Here is a 16,121-nt window from a genome sequence, read left to right as displayed (position 1 = left end):
CAACTGCTTCCTCCTTGATTTTTTTCAAGCATCCTCATCCAGACATGAAATTTCAGTAGTTACCTCTATTTAGATGTCACTCATACTTAAATTTTTTTTTATACTGACATTTTTTTGCTGGAGCCCTCTCTTTAGCTTCGTCCCCTTCTTGTACATTATACCTTAGGTGCTCCACTGGTACTGAGTTCAACAGGTCTTAAGCGATAGTCTGTTCAGTTTACTTTAATTTTTTATATTCCATGGCCTTAAGGATAAACTGAAGAATATAAGGATACCTCTGTTGGTCAGTTTCCTTTAAGATACAGGGATTGATCAGAATGTCAGGTATAATTCTTTGTAACAATGCTTAATTTCCTATGCTGTTATTTATGCTATGTTATCAGTATTTTTATATGCATTATCACAAATATTCAGGTTCTCTTTCATCTGCTGGACCGAGTTAGAGAGTCTTCTACCACTGCAGACAAAGAAAAGATTGAGTCTGGAGGTGGCAATATTCTCATTCATCATTCAAGGGACACAGCAGAGAAGCAATGGGCTGAGACATGGGTTTTAACATTGGCTGGAGTTGCAAGAATCTTCAACACCAGAAGATATTTACTTCAACCTTTAGGTAGATGTGCATTTTTTTTTTACTGAGTATACACGTAATTAATGTTAAAGGAAATTTGGAAAATACAGATTCTTTACAGATTATAGACATTGTTATTTTCTAAGAGTAATCCATTTTAACTGTCAGTTCTTTGTTGTTACGTGTGGTATGAGCATAAATGTTTTCATTCATTTCCTTGAAAAAAATATGTGTACCTACTGTGGGCGAGTCTTGGGGATACAGTGATGAGCCAGATACCTACCGTCCTTGATATATCCTGGGTATGAAGGAGGAACTATAATTACATAAATAAATAGAAAATTGCTGCAATGATCAATGCAGTTTATAATAGATTGTGAGCTTATAGTAGATACTTGACCAGGCCAGTGATGTATATATAGGCTTCTCTGAGAAAGCAGTGTTTTATCTGAATAGTAGTTCACCAGGCAAGGGTAGGATGAACTGGGGAGAGCCTTACAGGCAGAGAGTGTGTGTAAAAGAGATGAAGGAAGATTGAGGAGATGGAGATGGTGTGGCTCCTGGCACGTCTGAAGGTCTGGAATGGAGAGAACATGGAAAAGAGTGATTCTCAATGAGGTTTTAGAGGTAGAGGCCAGATGTTGCAGCACTTTGCTGCAACTCTTCACTCTAAGAAGCACTGAAAACCACTGAAAGATTTTAATCCATGATGTGATGTGTTCAGATACGGAGTTCAGAAAGATCACTTCAGATGGTATGTATGGAATGGAATGGTCATAAAGAAAAATGGTAGGATATTATTGGATTGGTTAGGAAACTTGGTGGTGTATGAACAGATCAGTGCTTCTCAACTGAAACTTGGCCAAAGGTGGGCCGGTTGTGCCCAGCCTCCTCCCTCCCCCCACAGGGTGTATAGCAGTGCCTGAGACATCTCTGGTTGTTGGGACTCGGGAGGGGCATGCACACTGGATCTGGGGAAGCAGAAGCCAGGGATGCTGCTGCATGTCCTACAGTGCGGAGGACAGCCCCTACAGCAGAGAGTTATCCACCCCAAATGTCAGTAGGACTGAGATCCAGAGACCAGTGCAGCTTACAGTACCTTCAGTTCTGGTGGTAGGCATGGGAGTGGTTGAGAAAAGTAAGCAAATACAAAACAAAGCAGTTGTCAAATACTTGTAAACAAAATACTTATAAACAATGCACAAAAAAACTTTTGTACATAACTGTGAGCAAGCTGCACACTTTTTTTCAACTTGTTATTTTATGTTTGGCTTTTTTTCTTCTCATTGTGTTAAAAGCATAAGCATATTTATGATGTTCATAGGCATTTTTGTGTGGTGTTTATTATGTGCATTTTAAGGCTATCTCATACATATCACATACCTACATATTTGATGATCTATATATTTGATGTGTATACATACACGTTTTAAATCCTAGTTTTTTGTTTTCATATCAAATTTACATACGAAATGTGCTAATCTTAACTGTATTTTTGCTAAGTTTTGACAAATAAGCATCATTTTTCTGTGATACTTTATCTTAAAAGCTAAGATGTAATAGATACAGGTTTAGATTTTTAAAAATGAAGACATGATTCAGTTCATGTAGCTTCAATAATCTTATAATTTAACACTAGGAAATGGTTTTTATTATTATTTTAGAATAAGATTATGGTATCAAGATGATGCTGGCCTCATAGAATGAGTTCAGAAGTGTTCCTTCCTGTGTAACTTTTTTGAGTAGTTTGAGAAAGATATGCATTAACTGTTCTCTAAATGTTTGGTAGAATTCACCTGTTTAAGCCATCTAGTCCCAGACTTTTCTTTGTTGGGAGTTTTAAAATTGCTGACTCTATTTCACTACTGATAATGGTTCATATTGTCTGTTTCTTCATGGTTCAGATAGGAAGATTGGGAGATACTTTCTAAAATTCTCTCCATTTCTTCTAGGTTGTCCATTTTGTTGGTGTATAGTTGTTCATAGCAGTCTCTTATGAGCGTGCTTCTGTGGTATCAGTTGTAACACCTCCTTTTCATTTCTGATTTTATTGATCTGGGTCCTCTCCCTTTTTGTCGTGATGAGTCTGGCTAAAGGTTATCAGTGTCTTCAGAGGACCGGCTTTTAGTTTCACGGATCTTTTCTATTTTTTTTTAAGTCTCTATTTCATTTATTTCTGCTCTGATATTTATATTTCTTTCCTTCTACTAACTTTGGATTTTGTTCTTTTTTCTCTAGTTCCTTTAGGTGTAAGGTTAGGTTGTTTACTTGAGGTTTTTCTTGTTTCCTGAGGGAAGCTTGAATTGCTATAAGCTTTCCTATTAGAACTGCTTTTGCTGGTGCCCCATAGGTTTGAGGGGCTGGCCTGGTGGCTTAGCTGGTGAAGAATCTGCCTGCAGCACAGGAGACCTGGGTTCGATCCCTGGGTTGGGAAGATTCCCTGGAGAAGGGAAAGGCTGCCCATCCCAGTATTCTGGCCTGGAGAATTCCATGGACTGTATAGTCCTTGGGGTCACAAAGAGTCAGACATGACTGAGCGACTTTCACTGTCATAGGTTTGGGATCATTGTGTTTTCTTTTTTATTTGCCTCTAGGTATTTTTTGATCTCCTCTTTGATTTCTGTTGTGACCCATTGGCTCTTCAGTAGCACATTGTTCAGCCTCCACACGTTGGTGTTTTGTAGGTTCTTTTCTTGCAGTTGAAAACTTTGCCATTTGTAGCCACATGGGTGGACTTGCAGGGCATTATGCTAAGTGAAATAAGTCAAACAGAAAGACAAATACTGTGTGATATCACTTCTGTGTGGAATCTAAAAAATGCAGTGAACTAGTAAGTATAACAAAAAAGAATCAGACTCCCAGATACAGAAGACAAACTGATTGTTCGCAGTGGGGAGAGGGAGGAAGCAGGGCAACATCGGGGTAGAGAGGCTGGGAGGTGTGAACTATTAGATTTAAGAGAGGCTAGAAGGGTGTATTCTACAACATGGAGAAGATAGGCAGTGTTTTATACTAACTGTAAATAGAATATAACCTTTAAAAATTGTATAAAATTATAAGAATTTTTTAAAAGTAATGTTTTAACATAACAAAGTACAATATGCAATTATACTCAGTCTTTTAGAAAGAGGACTTCTTCCTAGACGTAGAATATATTAATAAAAGAACTGCAGATTTTTTTCCTTCTTATAGCGTGGAATATTCTAAACCTAAGACTAGGTCACCATTCTGGCAGGTGAATGTAATGTTTAACCTGTTTTTTGAACTGGGATGGCAGCAAGCAGAAGTATTTTGTTTTGCTGTTTTGATAGTTTTTAAACAAAATTTGTTAAAACTGTTTGAGTAGTTACTAAAAAACCTGCTTTTTGTTGTATGTAAATTATACTTCAGTTTCAATTAAAAGAGTATGGAGAGGAATAAACCTATAACTGGACAAGTGTTAGTGGTTTATCCTGTAAAGCAGTGCGGCACTTAGTTTTATACCAGACTTCGTCCCAGCTTTCCAATTGATTGAATGCTTCCTCAGTCATATGGGTTTATCCCTTCTTGAAACAAACCTAGTCTTTGATAGCTTTTGTGAAGTGAAAGTCTTTAAAACGCAATTATCTCTATATTTCATAGCCTACTTATGTTATCCTTTGCAAAATGTCAATTCCTCTGATTTTTACATTATTTAAATACGAAGAGGTGAGTAATAATCCATGCTGTTGTCAAAGCCGTTGGGCCAATGTCTATAGGAACCAGATCATTTTTTGCTGGGCTTAAAAGAACAAGGGCTTCCCTGGTGGCTCAGTGGTAAAGAACCTGCCTGCCAATGCAGGAGACACAGCCTTGATCCCTGAGTCAGGAAGATCCCACTGAGAAGGAAATGGCAATCCACTCCAGTATTTTTGCCTAGGAAGTCCCTTGGACAGAGGAGCCTTGGTGGGCTACAGCCCATGGGGTTGCAAAAGAGTTGGCCATGACTTAATGACTGAACAACAACAATAATAGAAACAAACCACACCTGGTTTCATTGTGGAGAGTTGCATTATAAATGTGCTTGGTTGGTCACAGGATTAGAACAAGAGATTGAAATGATTAGTGGAAAGAGCAACCACCATTCAGCCCATGCTGTGCTGATGGTAGATCAGTTGACTTGATTTTACATGAGAGAAATAAGTTCAGCCTCATGGTAAAAGGACAGTCTTATTTAAGGTGCATTTTCTCCTGGCAACTTACTGATATGGGGAAAAAAATGTTTAAGAAAATTCTGCAGCTATAAAATTATTTAAATATGAAAACCCAAGTGTAAAGTTAAGATTTTTATGGAGTATGACTTAATTTACTTTAAACATTTAGGTAAAAAATGTGTATCATACTGTCATAACTTTTCCTATATGCTTAAGAATGGGACCATCTTAATAAAGGTAGATAGTTAGATTGAAGATGTTACTGAAAAGTTTTTGTTTTCACTCTTTTAAGTTTTTATTCTGTTCTCCTTAGGCAGAAGTATTAGGATAGAAAGGTGTATACATACATTTATGGAGTTTTAAGTTCAAAACCTTGTTTGATATACTCATTATCCTTTTCTTGGTGCCGTTTGTTCCTGTATCTGACAAAATTTTTTTACTGGATTTTTGGGTTGTGATGGTTTTAACTCACATTGTTAGTGCCTAAGCATATCTTTTTCTATTTCTGTAGGAATTTAAGCAGAAAAATAAAGCAAATAAACCTGCAAGTGTCTAATAGAGACAGTTTGATCATTTTTATGGTGATAATTTTTTTCTTCTTCCTCATATAGGAGATTTTTCAAGAGCATGGGATGTTCTTCTTGACCATATACAATCAGCAGCACTCAGCAAAAACAATGAAGTATCTCTGGCTGCCCTGAAAAGCTTCCAGGAAATTTTACAGATTGTGTCCCCTGCGAGAGACTCAGATAAGCCTGAGACACCACCTGCAGTTAATGTCCCTGTGCCTGTTCTTTTAGGGCCTATATCGGGCCCTAGCCTGCACAGGCCCTTTGTAAGAACAGATTCCATTGGAGAAAGACTTGGAAGATACAGCAGCTCTGAGCCACCCGCAGTTACTGATGAACTTGAAGATTTGAATCTCTGGTGGGCTGCATGGAATACCTGGTGCAGAATTGGATCTGAAAGCACCAAGCCTCCTGTTCCAGTTGAGAAACTAACTTTCATTCCCAGCCAGCCTTTTCTTACAGCTTTAATTCAGATATTTCCAGCTCTCTACCAACACATAAAAACTGGTTTCAACATGGATGACTTGCAGAAGTTGGGAGTCATATTGCACAGTGCTGTTTCAGTCCCAATAAGTTCAGATGCCTCCCCTTTCATTCTTCCATCTTACACTGAAGCAGTTTTGACAAGTTTACAGGAAGCTGTACTTACAGCTCTAGATGTTCTCCAAAAGGTAATCGCATTTAGTGGCTGTCTAAGCTATAATGCATATGGTTCTCTGGAATTTTTTTACTTTGCTAAATATTTTTTGGGATAATTCTGGGTCATCAAGATTGTTATGTATGTCTACTTTGGGCTGCATTCAAGATTGTAAAGATCCAGTTATTTTTAACACTTGTGTTTTTCTAATATATTTTAAAAGGTGATTCAGGTTTATTTTGAGAGTCATCAAGAAGCTGCCTGCACTCTCTTGTTTCTGTTCACCAGCATTTTTGGTTTGTTCATTCCACTCTTCACAGAATATATACTTTTGGAGTGATAACTTTAGTAAAGTATTTCTGTAATTAGAAAATTAACTAGCAATGAGAGTATGTATTTTTTATCTGTATTTTAATTTTAGCTCTTGAGTTGTTGGAAACCCAATAAAAGAAGTAAGGATAAGTGTGTGAAGTGTTTACCTCACAGAAATTTTAGAAAGATATATTTTAATCCGTGTGTTTTGTTACTCTGAAAAAAAAATTTAAAACAGATCTAAAAATTGTTGAGCAAATTCCAGTTGGCGGGCAAGACCAAATCAAAATCAGAGAATTCTTTAAACTGTCAAGGTAATTGTTAGCACAGTTAACAACCACCAAAATGTTGAACAAAACAAGTCTGAACTAAAGAGTCAGCGATCCCAGCAAAGTGGTTATGACATTCTAACAAAATTAGAATGGAAGTGGATTCTGATTACACATGTGTTATCAGTAGCCTTTTGGGTACTGTAGATCATGCTTTCTAATTAAACAATTGCATTATATCCAACTGGATTGATGAAAAGTTTCACTGTAATAATAGTGGTTTCTACTACAACAGAGTACACCTTGATTGTCTCTGGAGGAGGTCTAGCTGAGCGGTAATTCCTTGACCACCTTACCCCTAGTTACTCTGTGCAGAGAAATTGTATAGAAACTTAAAGTGTAAGACAATCTGACATTTTAATAATTTTATTATAGGGATGATCAGTTTTCCATAATTAAAAGAGCTGCTTTTATTTTCAGTGACAGAAGAAAAGTAGCCTGTCAGTGATAATTTTTTTCTTCCTGACTGTGAGCATAAGTTGTTTATAGACTACTGTGGAGGGAATGGAAAAGTTAGATAAGGAGAGCATAGACTCTGTGGGATGCCCATAATCTAGAACTCTCACTCAGGTGTTTAATTCAGGTTTTATACACATGTAGAGGATAGTAAACAAAGAAGAAACAGTAAACCCCCAAACTGTTTTCCTAGGGAAAAAAGCGTATAATTTTACTTAGAACAAAACCTCTACTTTAGCGATAAGAGAACAAATAGAATCATATATCCCAGGTAGGCATTTGTTCTGAGCTTTGAGCTTTTAATAGCTTTGAAAAAGCATATACTTTCAATTGGAAAGTTAGGAAGTTTTATTGTTGGAAACTTTGGAACTTTTACTTATATCAGTTGATGTCATCTTGCTTTACTAATTTTCACTCTAGCCATTGTTTATTACTTATGGGATCATTTAAATGATATTTCATAATACTTGAATGTGATTCAAACATATGGCGTCTTTAATATTTCCTAACAGAAGACTTAACATATTTCATTATTAGTAAGAGTGTTTTTATATTTTCCCCCACAGGTGTCAGAAAACTTTTTCACAAGCAAAATATACTTGCTTTGGAAGTTTATTCTTAAACTAATAAGCTATTCTTCAAAACACTTTACTGATTAAAAGCTGTTTTCCTTCTTAAAGGAAAAACTCATTTCTAATTTCATATTTACCCTTATATTGTGTAGAGTTTCAGGGTCATATGCTTTTCCTCTTGGTTTTCATATCACTAGCTCCCAACCAAAATGACTTAGTCCTGTAGGCTAATTTTTTTTTCCCAAGAAATTTTTACATACCTAGGGGACCTGAGAATTTGATTATCTGTTTTCCCTAAGTTTTGAGATCAGGAGACTGCATCTGTCTTACTTATTGCTAACCTTCGTAAAGGCTGATAACTGGTATAATATGTGCCTCTGTGGTCAAGGCTACTGGGGTGGTACTTCAGGAGACACTGTCACACTGTGTGTGAATGGTGCTTCTCTACTTAAGGGGGCAAGTTTCTGAATCTCTGTACTTTGGCTTCCTCATCCATAAAAGGGAAATAATAACTCTTAACTTTTTTTCTTAGTAAGTGGGATAGTATTTGTAAGGCATTTAGTGCCTGGCACAGTTAAACATTCAGTAAATGTTAGCTGTTACTATTTTCATTATCCTGTTGTCTTGCAAAGGTCTTAGTACATGGTAAGTACAGAATGAATTGTTTTAGATGACTTAATAAGAGAAACCTTGAATCATGTCAGTTGTTAGATGTCCACTTTCTTTTCTTGTTTTCACATACACAACTTTCAAGGATTAATAGGAAATATTACCCAGATAGATTGGGGCTTCCCAGGTGGTGCTAGTGGTATAGAACCCGTCTGCTAATGCATGAGACTTACGAGATGCAGGTTCGATTCCTGGGTCTGGAAGATCCCTTGGAGGAGGTCATGGCAACCCACTCCAGTATTCTTACCTGGAGAATCCCATGGACAGAGGAGCCTGGTGGGCTACGGTCCACAGGGTCACAAAGAGTTGGACACGACTATAGTGACTTCACAAGCACGCTTACTGATTCTTAGCTTTTGGACTGAAATCTGCTACCAGATTTATACTATAGGCTTTTCTGACTTAGAATATTGAAGAGAAGCCAATATTAATAACTTTTTCTTTGATGAAGTTTGTTGTTAAAGAAAAATTGACTCCATATTATGTATTTTAAGATCTCAGGATTCAGCTGTAACACTGTTAGTAAGTTTTGTTTTGTTCTTTTATAAAGCACCACCAAAAATCAAAACATATGGTCCTGGCCATTATTTGGTGCTAAGATATTTCCAGAAACATTTGATACTTAGTTTTCTAAGTATCCACACAGAATTTTGCTGTCTTCCTCTCTCCCGCCCCTCCTTCTTTCTCTTCCTTCCTTCCTGCCTTCCTTTCTTTATTTGTCACTGAAAATAAAAGAATTCATTTAGGATAATTATATCTTTTCCATAGTAATTGCTACGTATTTAATTCTAAGAGTTAAGACTCAGCAAGAAGTTAATGAAGAAGACTGTGAAATTATAGAAGTAGTTAGTAGAGAGAATTTTTTTAGGCTGTATACTTTTTAAGTTCTCCATTCACTGTTTCTGAGAAAGGTAAATAGAGAAAGATGGTATTACATATCCTCATTTTACTTTTCCCATTGTAATTACAGAATGATCTAATGGTATGTATGGGCAGTGCTTTGCTTATCTACTTTGTATCTCAAGATACTTTTGTTAAAGCTAAATGGCTACCCTTTCTCTGAGGGAGAATAAAACTGGCCTGTTATCTGACAGGTTAAAAAAGCCATGATTGTATGAAAATATATGTGTTGTACACATAGTTTTAAAGAAAGTCCTTAAAATTTTGAGATGCTTTGAATTTTGATTTTGTATTTTGAAGGTGCTTCAAGTGTAGAGTGATCATGCTTTTTGTTTTGAAAAGCACAAATATATTTTAGATACTCCATAAATTATATCATTAAATATTTTTCCCACAGAGAAAAATAAATGCTAACACAGGAAAATATGAAAGGATGGGAGGAGAAAACACATTTGTTGCCAGAAAAAAAAAAAACAAACATGAGATTTAAGTACTTTCAACATATTTGATGTAATTTTTTTTCTTGTTTTATATCAAGTCTATGCACTGATGCATTAGATGCTAAATACACACTGCCCTGTTAAAAATACATAACATTTTTTTTAGAAACAGATTTTCATTCATGACTTATTTTCCCAACTGTAATGAACATGCTTACTTGTTAAAGCCTCTTGTCCATGCATGATGTGGGTATAAGCTGTCATTTTCATGAACTAATGTCACCACTTAAGCACTTAGGTAGAAGTCAATCTCATCGTGGTCAGTGAAGCATTCTAAGTTGTCTAAAGGGTGTGTTACTGGACAAGTGATAAGATTGTGGAACCTCAGAATGGCCCATGACTTCTCTTTAAGGGCTTGCCCTTTGTTTAGTCTGCTAAGTGATAAGCCACACTTTTAATTAAAAAGTATTTTTTAGCTGATTAAAATATTTAGCCTATACTTTATTCAATATTAGTTTAAATGTCCTTCAGGGCTTCAAAAAGTATATAATGCTTAACATAAGATAAGAAAATCTTTAAGATTCTTTGGTTAAACAAAAGCATAAATGGTAAAGAACTTAATGGAGTTCAGATTATGCATTCTATTGTTCATATATTGTTTTATAGGCCATCTGTGTAGGACCAGAGAACATGCAGATAATGTATCCCGCTATATTTGACCAGTTACTGGCATTTGTAGAATTTTCATGTAAACCTCCACAGTATGGAGAGCTGGAAACAAAACACATTGCAAATGCAAAATATAATCAGGTAATTTGCTGTAAATTATATTTACTCTGTAAAATTTCATGTCTTATAAATGTAGTGAGTTCCACTTAAGATGGACTTTATCTCAGAACTTTTTCTTTCACAAATAAACTTTCATATGTCTGTTAACAGTTTAAACTGGAAAGATTATTTGGAAAACTTGTGTTCCTTTTTTTTTTTTAAATGGTTTATTGCTTTCTCTTCCCAAGTGGTTCTCCAGAGAACTTGGCCTTTCTTGTTACTCTGTAGTACATCTTTCTTCAGAGTTCCTTTCTTGGTGTCCTCATCGCACTATAAAATGGCTTATAAATCCCTATGCCTAGTCCTACTCTTATCTAAAATAGATACCTGCGATAGAAAATGAAGAAATGAGAAGTTGTCTACTACTGGTGTGAAATTTAGTTGGATTTTACATAAAAGATTTTTTAGCCATAGTTGGCAAATTTTAACTTTGTTTTGGCTTAGGGGAAAAATAAATTTCTTTTTTTTTTTTCAAATAAATTTCTGAATGCATGCACATGCTGATTTTGTTCACTCAACATAAAAATTATAATTTTTACATGGTCCGAAAAGTAGTTTAATGTGTATTAACTTTTCTCATTCTATTTGTCTTGCAACACAATGGAATCACAATAGATCCAACTATTTGCACCGGTGAGTTAAATTTCCTAAAATTGTCCTAACCTATTGGCAACAAATAAAGTACATCTTTGCCAGTTTTTGATAGAATGCTGTATGTACTTTTCATGATAGTTTTAATTTTTGCCTGGCTGAAAATTATTCTTTCATGACATTATATCTCTTTGAAAACTTTGCATGTAATAAAACAATCTGACCTAAAACCAAGGCCTGAACTTTAAGACAAAGAAGCTTTCACTTTGAAAACAATATGATTTCATTTAATCTCATTTTTATTTTAACTTCATGTGAAAATATTACTTTCTAGGCGGAATGGGTTGCCTTGAATTATGTACCATTTGCTGAAAGGTCTTTAGACGTAGTTGTGGATTTATATCAAAAAACAGCCTGTCACAAAGCAGTGGTGAATGAGAAAGTACTCCAGAATATTATTAAGGTATCTTTTAAAATTTTTATACTTTTGTTTAATGATGATAACATTATTGAAATTTATCTTCAGGTAATTGTATATTGTCATATATTAAGATAAGTGGAAAAATATAATCTATTATTATTTATAGTGATTTTGCTCCAACATTCATGGATATTATTTAGGAAGCTGTTTCTCTGAAATGAGAAGGTTTTTTTAATAAAAAATATTTTAAAATAAGTATGCATTCAATTTTATGATTTTTCATCTTTGGCACTTAAGACAATAAGCATCTTGTTTCTTAGGACAGTACCTCTCATACTTTGAGTTTGATAAGCATTCAAGGAGAAATTCACAATTCAGCCTGTCGATTTAACTGATCGTGCATACTTTTTTTGAGCCAGTTCCTCAGTGCATGGACAGCCATTATTAAAATTCATCTGCTGTTGTGTGTGTCCCATTCCTCCAAAGTTTATTTCCTTTTTTCCCCTCTGTTTTGAAGGACATACCTAAATCTTGGTCTTACTCTAATATGTAGACGTGATTTTTATTTACTGGATAATTGCAGTCTGATCTGAACTCTGTTCCCTCAAGGAAGGAGGCCTTTCTCTGTTCCATGATTCATCCTTCTTTTTGTGTTCATCTGTTTCTTTTTCCACCGTTCTCTGCTGGTGATTCTTTCAGCCTCTTATATTTATCCTGGGATGATGTCCCAGGTGGCACGAGTGGTTAAGAACCCACCTGCCAATGCCGGAGACATAAGAGACGTGGGTTCAGTCCCTGGGTCAGGAAGATCCCCTGGAGGAGGGCACAGCAACCCACTCCAGTGTCTTTGCCTGGAGCATCCCATGGACAAAAGAGCCTGGCTGGCTACAGTCCATGGGGTCCCACAGAGTCAGATACGACTGAAGTGACTTAACACGCATGCACGCTGAATACTTCCCTCAAGGAAGAAGACCTTTCTCTGTTCCAAGGCTCATCCTTCTCTTTGTATTCATCCTTTTCTGTTCCCACCTTTCTTTGTTGTTAATTCTTTCAGCCTCTTACACTTTATCCTGGGAAGACGATTAAGCCTTTTATGTAAGATCTTTCTCTCATTTGACTTCCTACTCAAATTGTTCTCTGTTTCAACTTTCCTTTACTTCCAAGCTCCTTTAAACAACTTGTAGCCGTCACCTAACCACCACTCACTAACCTATTGTACCCAGGCTCACCTCCATATTCTGCTAAAAAAACTACTTACTTGAAGTTACAAAAGGCAAAAATCTTTAAATGCTAAGCCCTTTCTAATTCTTTATTTTCCCTGTTAATATGGTACTGCTCTGGGCTTCTTTTTTGAAAACTAGCTTTATTTATTTACTTTTGGCTGTGCCGGGTCTCTGCTGCTGCGGGCTTTCCTCTAGTCGGGGTGCTCTGGGGCTACTCTCCGTTGCGGTGTGCAGACTTCTCACTTCGGCCGCTTCTTGTTGGGAGCACAGGCGCAGGGGCTGTGGCCCAGGGCTTACTTGCTCAAGTGCATGTTGGATCTTCCCTGCCCAGGGATTGAACCCATGTACCCTGCATTGGCAGGCAGATTCTGCACCCCTGAGCCCCCAGCGAAACCCCTGGCCTTCTTAAAATTGTTTCTTCCCTTGATTTTCTGTCACAGTTCTTTCTACCCCTCACCACTCAGCCCCTCAAAACTGTCTTGTATCTCCTGATTTGTTAAGAATAAATTTTAAGCACTTCTGTTGCCGGTTACTAAGAAAGAATAGAGATTAAAATGAATAAGATAGTTCATACATTTAATAATTCAATAAAGGATCTATAAAAAGGCAAATAATAATGCAATATATTAAGTACTAAGTGAAGACCACCAAGTGGAGGCAGCTTTGTGTTCAGAGAAAGCTGGATTGGCATGGTGCACCGCTGTGTACTTGCTGCTCTGTGATTTTGTTGTTGTTGTTGTTTTTTTTTTTTTGCTCTGATTTTGGAGCAAATGAACTGGAGAGTGTTCCTCTTTTGTAAAAGAAGGGTAATACGAATGCAAATTTCATGTCTTAACCATTAAGAGATTCAAGTGAGATATGGCATTTAATAATACTTGCCAAGTAGTCAGTGTTGAATAAAAGTTAAGTTCTCCCTCCCCTGTGTAGACAAGGAAATAACTAAACTGTCTATGGGATTCTGGCAAGGGTTAAATAAAGTAACATTTGAAGAAGAAATACCCAACAACAAGGGAGAAGGAGATCTAGATCAGTTAAGCAACATAAAGATCATGGTATATTTTTAAAGTGTTGTTGAGAAATCCCACTTAGGGAGCTAACAGGGCCTGGAATAGGTCTGAAAAAGTGTCTTTGGGTTTTACAAGCCATGATAAGGAATCAGATTTTATTCTTTAACCTCTGAAGAGCTGAACTTGGAGGAGTGACATGGATCAGTTTCTATTTTTAATGGAATTAAATAATCTCTTTTCTGTATATCTGAACAGTTTGTTGGTGCCACTTACTACATTGTATTGTGTTAATTGGACAAGGCTCTTCCTTCCTTGGAGACTGAGCTTTGTGACAGCAAGAACTGAATTTTCTAGTTCCACGTACATTTATTGAGTATATAGGATATGCCAATCTCTATATTCGTTCATTAAATATTTTAAAAAAATAAATGTATATGTCAAATGTATCTATTGTGCTGGACATTCCCCTGACACTGGTAAACTGTTAATCTATAGTAAATTATACTTTTAATTTATCTAATCTTAAGTTGTAACCTGTTAATTCAGAGTGTGACCAGTGTATAATTTAGTATTCTTTTGTTGGCATATGACACACATTCAGTCTCTGACTATATTTAAGAATAAAAGGGCATCTTAGTTGGAAAAGTCAGAGATAGAGGGAGTGCTTTGGGATTGGTGTATCCCGTGTTGCAGTACTGCCTCCAGAAACTAAATCTTTTTCTTCCTTGCTCTGATTTCCAAGGGTTGGCTGTATATCCTGTTTCTCCTCATAGCTGTAGGCTAAGAAAGGGATTATATGTCAGTAGCAAGTGTGTGTGTGTGTGTGTATCAGATTATTCTTAAATTACCACAGTTAACCTTAAGTGAGCCAGCTTTTGTCCTATGCCTAGTCTTGAACCAGTGATTATGTCCAGAGAAATGGAATAGATTGATTGGTTTAATTAGACTAATCATCTCCTTGCCCTAATTTTGAACTGGATGTGGGGAGGGGAAAAAGATTCTAGTTAGGCTAAATTATCTGTTGTTATCATACTATTATGTAATGGTTCACATGTTCACTATGTAAGTATTCAATAATAATTTGTGTGGAAGATGAAATCAGGTTTTAGGTTCACTCTATAACATTAAATTATAAAAATGTATCTCTTCCACTTTTTATCTTTCTCAGACTAGGATTTTTAATAGAGTCTGGGCACTCTCATGCACATAATCAGATGGTATGTTGGAACTGTTTATTGACGGTGCTCTGGGCCAACTCGCTGTGATGGTTTAGTCAGTCTAGGCTTCTAGTTGGGTAGAACTATGACCAGAGAACTTCATTCTGAGCCACCAAATTAGTTCTTTAATGATTAACAGCAAGTTGACCAATTAGAAAGTAAGTCTCAATATTTCAGTCATTATACAGATGCTATGCTGTGTCCTCGAGGATTAAAGATAAAATCAACCAAATTCTTAAATTACCAATTTTTCTCAAATACTTGCAAAAGGAAGAAAGTACATTAAAATGTTAGTGTAGAATATAAAATTCAAAACATTTTAGAGATAAAGTATAAAACTTCGTGGTAATGATATTCTCTAGGCCATGTTTACCTAACCATTAGTAAAAAATTATAAGCAATATTGATCTCTCTTGGTTAGAACAAACCCCATTCGTCAAGTTAGTTTTTGCTAGGAGAACTATGGCAGAATGCTCTAAGTTTATAACCACATTAGAGAAGCTGCAAAATTGTAAGTTTCCTACTCTTAATTAATATTAACTTAATTAACTTAATATTAATAAGTTAATATTAACTTTTCAGAAAACATCCTTATATTTTATGATGAGAAACTAAGGTCCAAAAATGGTTATTACTTCTTCAGGGTCATTGTTTGTAAAATGGACATAGGACTTAAAAGTGTGTCTTTCCAAAAAAAAAAAAAAAAAAAGTGTATCTTTCTAGGTAGTATGATTTGAGAACCATGTCTGAGAATTGGCCTTTCTACAAAGTAACATCCTATTTAAAATGAAAATACTTATTTTTTATAAGAACAAAGAGAAGCTGTAATTTTTTTTAAAGTACTTAAAGGCTGAATGTTTGTTTTAATGAGTGTTTATCTTAAACTGTCTTTATTTTCACAGACTCTTAGGGTTCCCCTCAGCTTGAAGTATTCCTGCCCTTCTGAAAGCACTTGGAGACTAGCAGTGTCTTCTCTCCTCAGAGTTCTTTCTATTGGGCTTCCTGTTGCCCGGCAACATGCTCCTTCTGGAAAATTTGACAGCATGTGGCCGGAACTAGCCAACACCTTTGAAGACTTTCTCTTTACTAAAAGGTCAGCTCATTCATTTTTACAATTAAGACAATCTTTCAAGAAGTGCACATTATACCTGTAATTGCCTAAAAACAGTGTTTCTTATTATTCATTAATTAACTAGTAGACTATTAA

General features: G+C 35.9%; 1 protein-coding gene across 5 annotated transcripts in view; it reads left to right on the top strand.

Annotated features, from left to right (window-relative positions):
- The window catches only part of MON2 (MON2 homolog, regulator of endosome-to-Golgi trafficking), a 108,464-nt gene that overhangs the window by 69,717 nt on the left and 22,626 nt on the right, over positions 1–16,121 (top strand). For 4 of the 5 annotated variants that reach the window (XM_065934726.1, XM_065934723.1, XM_065934725.1 and 1 more), the window contains 6 exons: positions 415–613; positions 5,355–5,983; positions 10,294–10,437; positions 11,071–11,088; positions 11,381–11,509; positions 15,817–16,007. In XM_065934726.1, the coding sequence (XP_065790798.1) occupies positions 415–613; positions 5,355–5,983; positions 10,294–10,437; positions 11,071–11,088; positions 11,381–11,509; positions 15,817–16,007 (1,310 nt within the window). The remainder of the gene's footprint in view (positions 1–414; positions 614–5,354; positions 5,984–10,293; positions 10,438–11,070; positions 11,089–11,380; positions 11,510–15,816; positions 16,008–16,121) is intronic. The other variant, XM_065934724.1, reaches the window with a different exon arrangement.

Source organism: Muntiacus reevesi, chromosome 4 (assembly GCF_963930625.1).
Source record: "Muntiacus reevesi chromosome 4, mMunRee1.1, whole genome shotgun sequence".
NCBI classification, from domain to species: domain Eukaryota; kingdom Metazoa; phylum Chordata; class Mammalia; order Artiodactyla; family Cervidae; genus Muntiacus; species Muntiacus reevesi.
The sequence above is the reverse complement of the archived record's forward strand: the minus strand, read 5'-3'. Positions and strand labels throughout refer to the sequence as shown.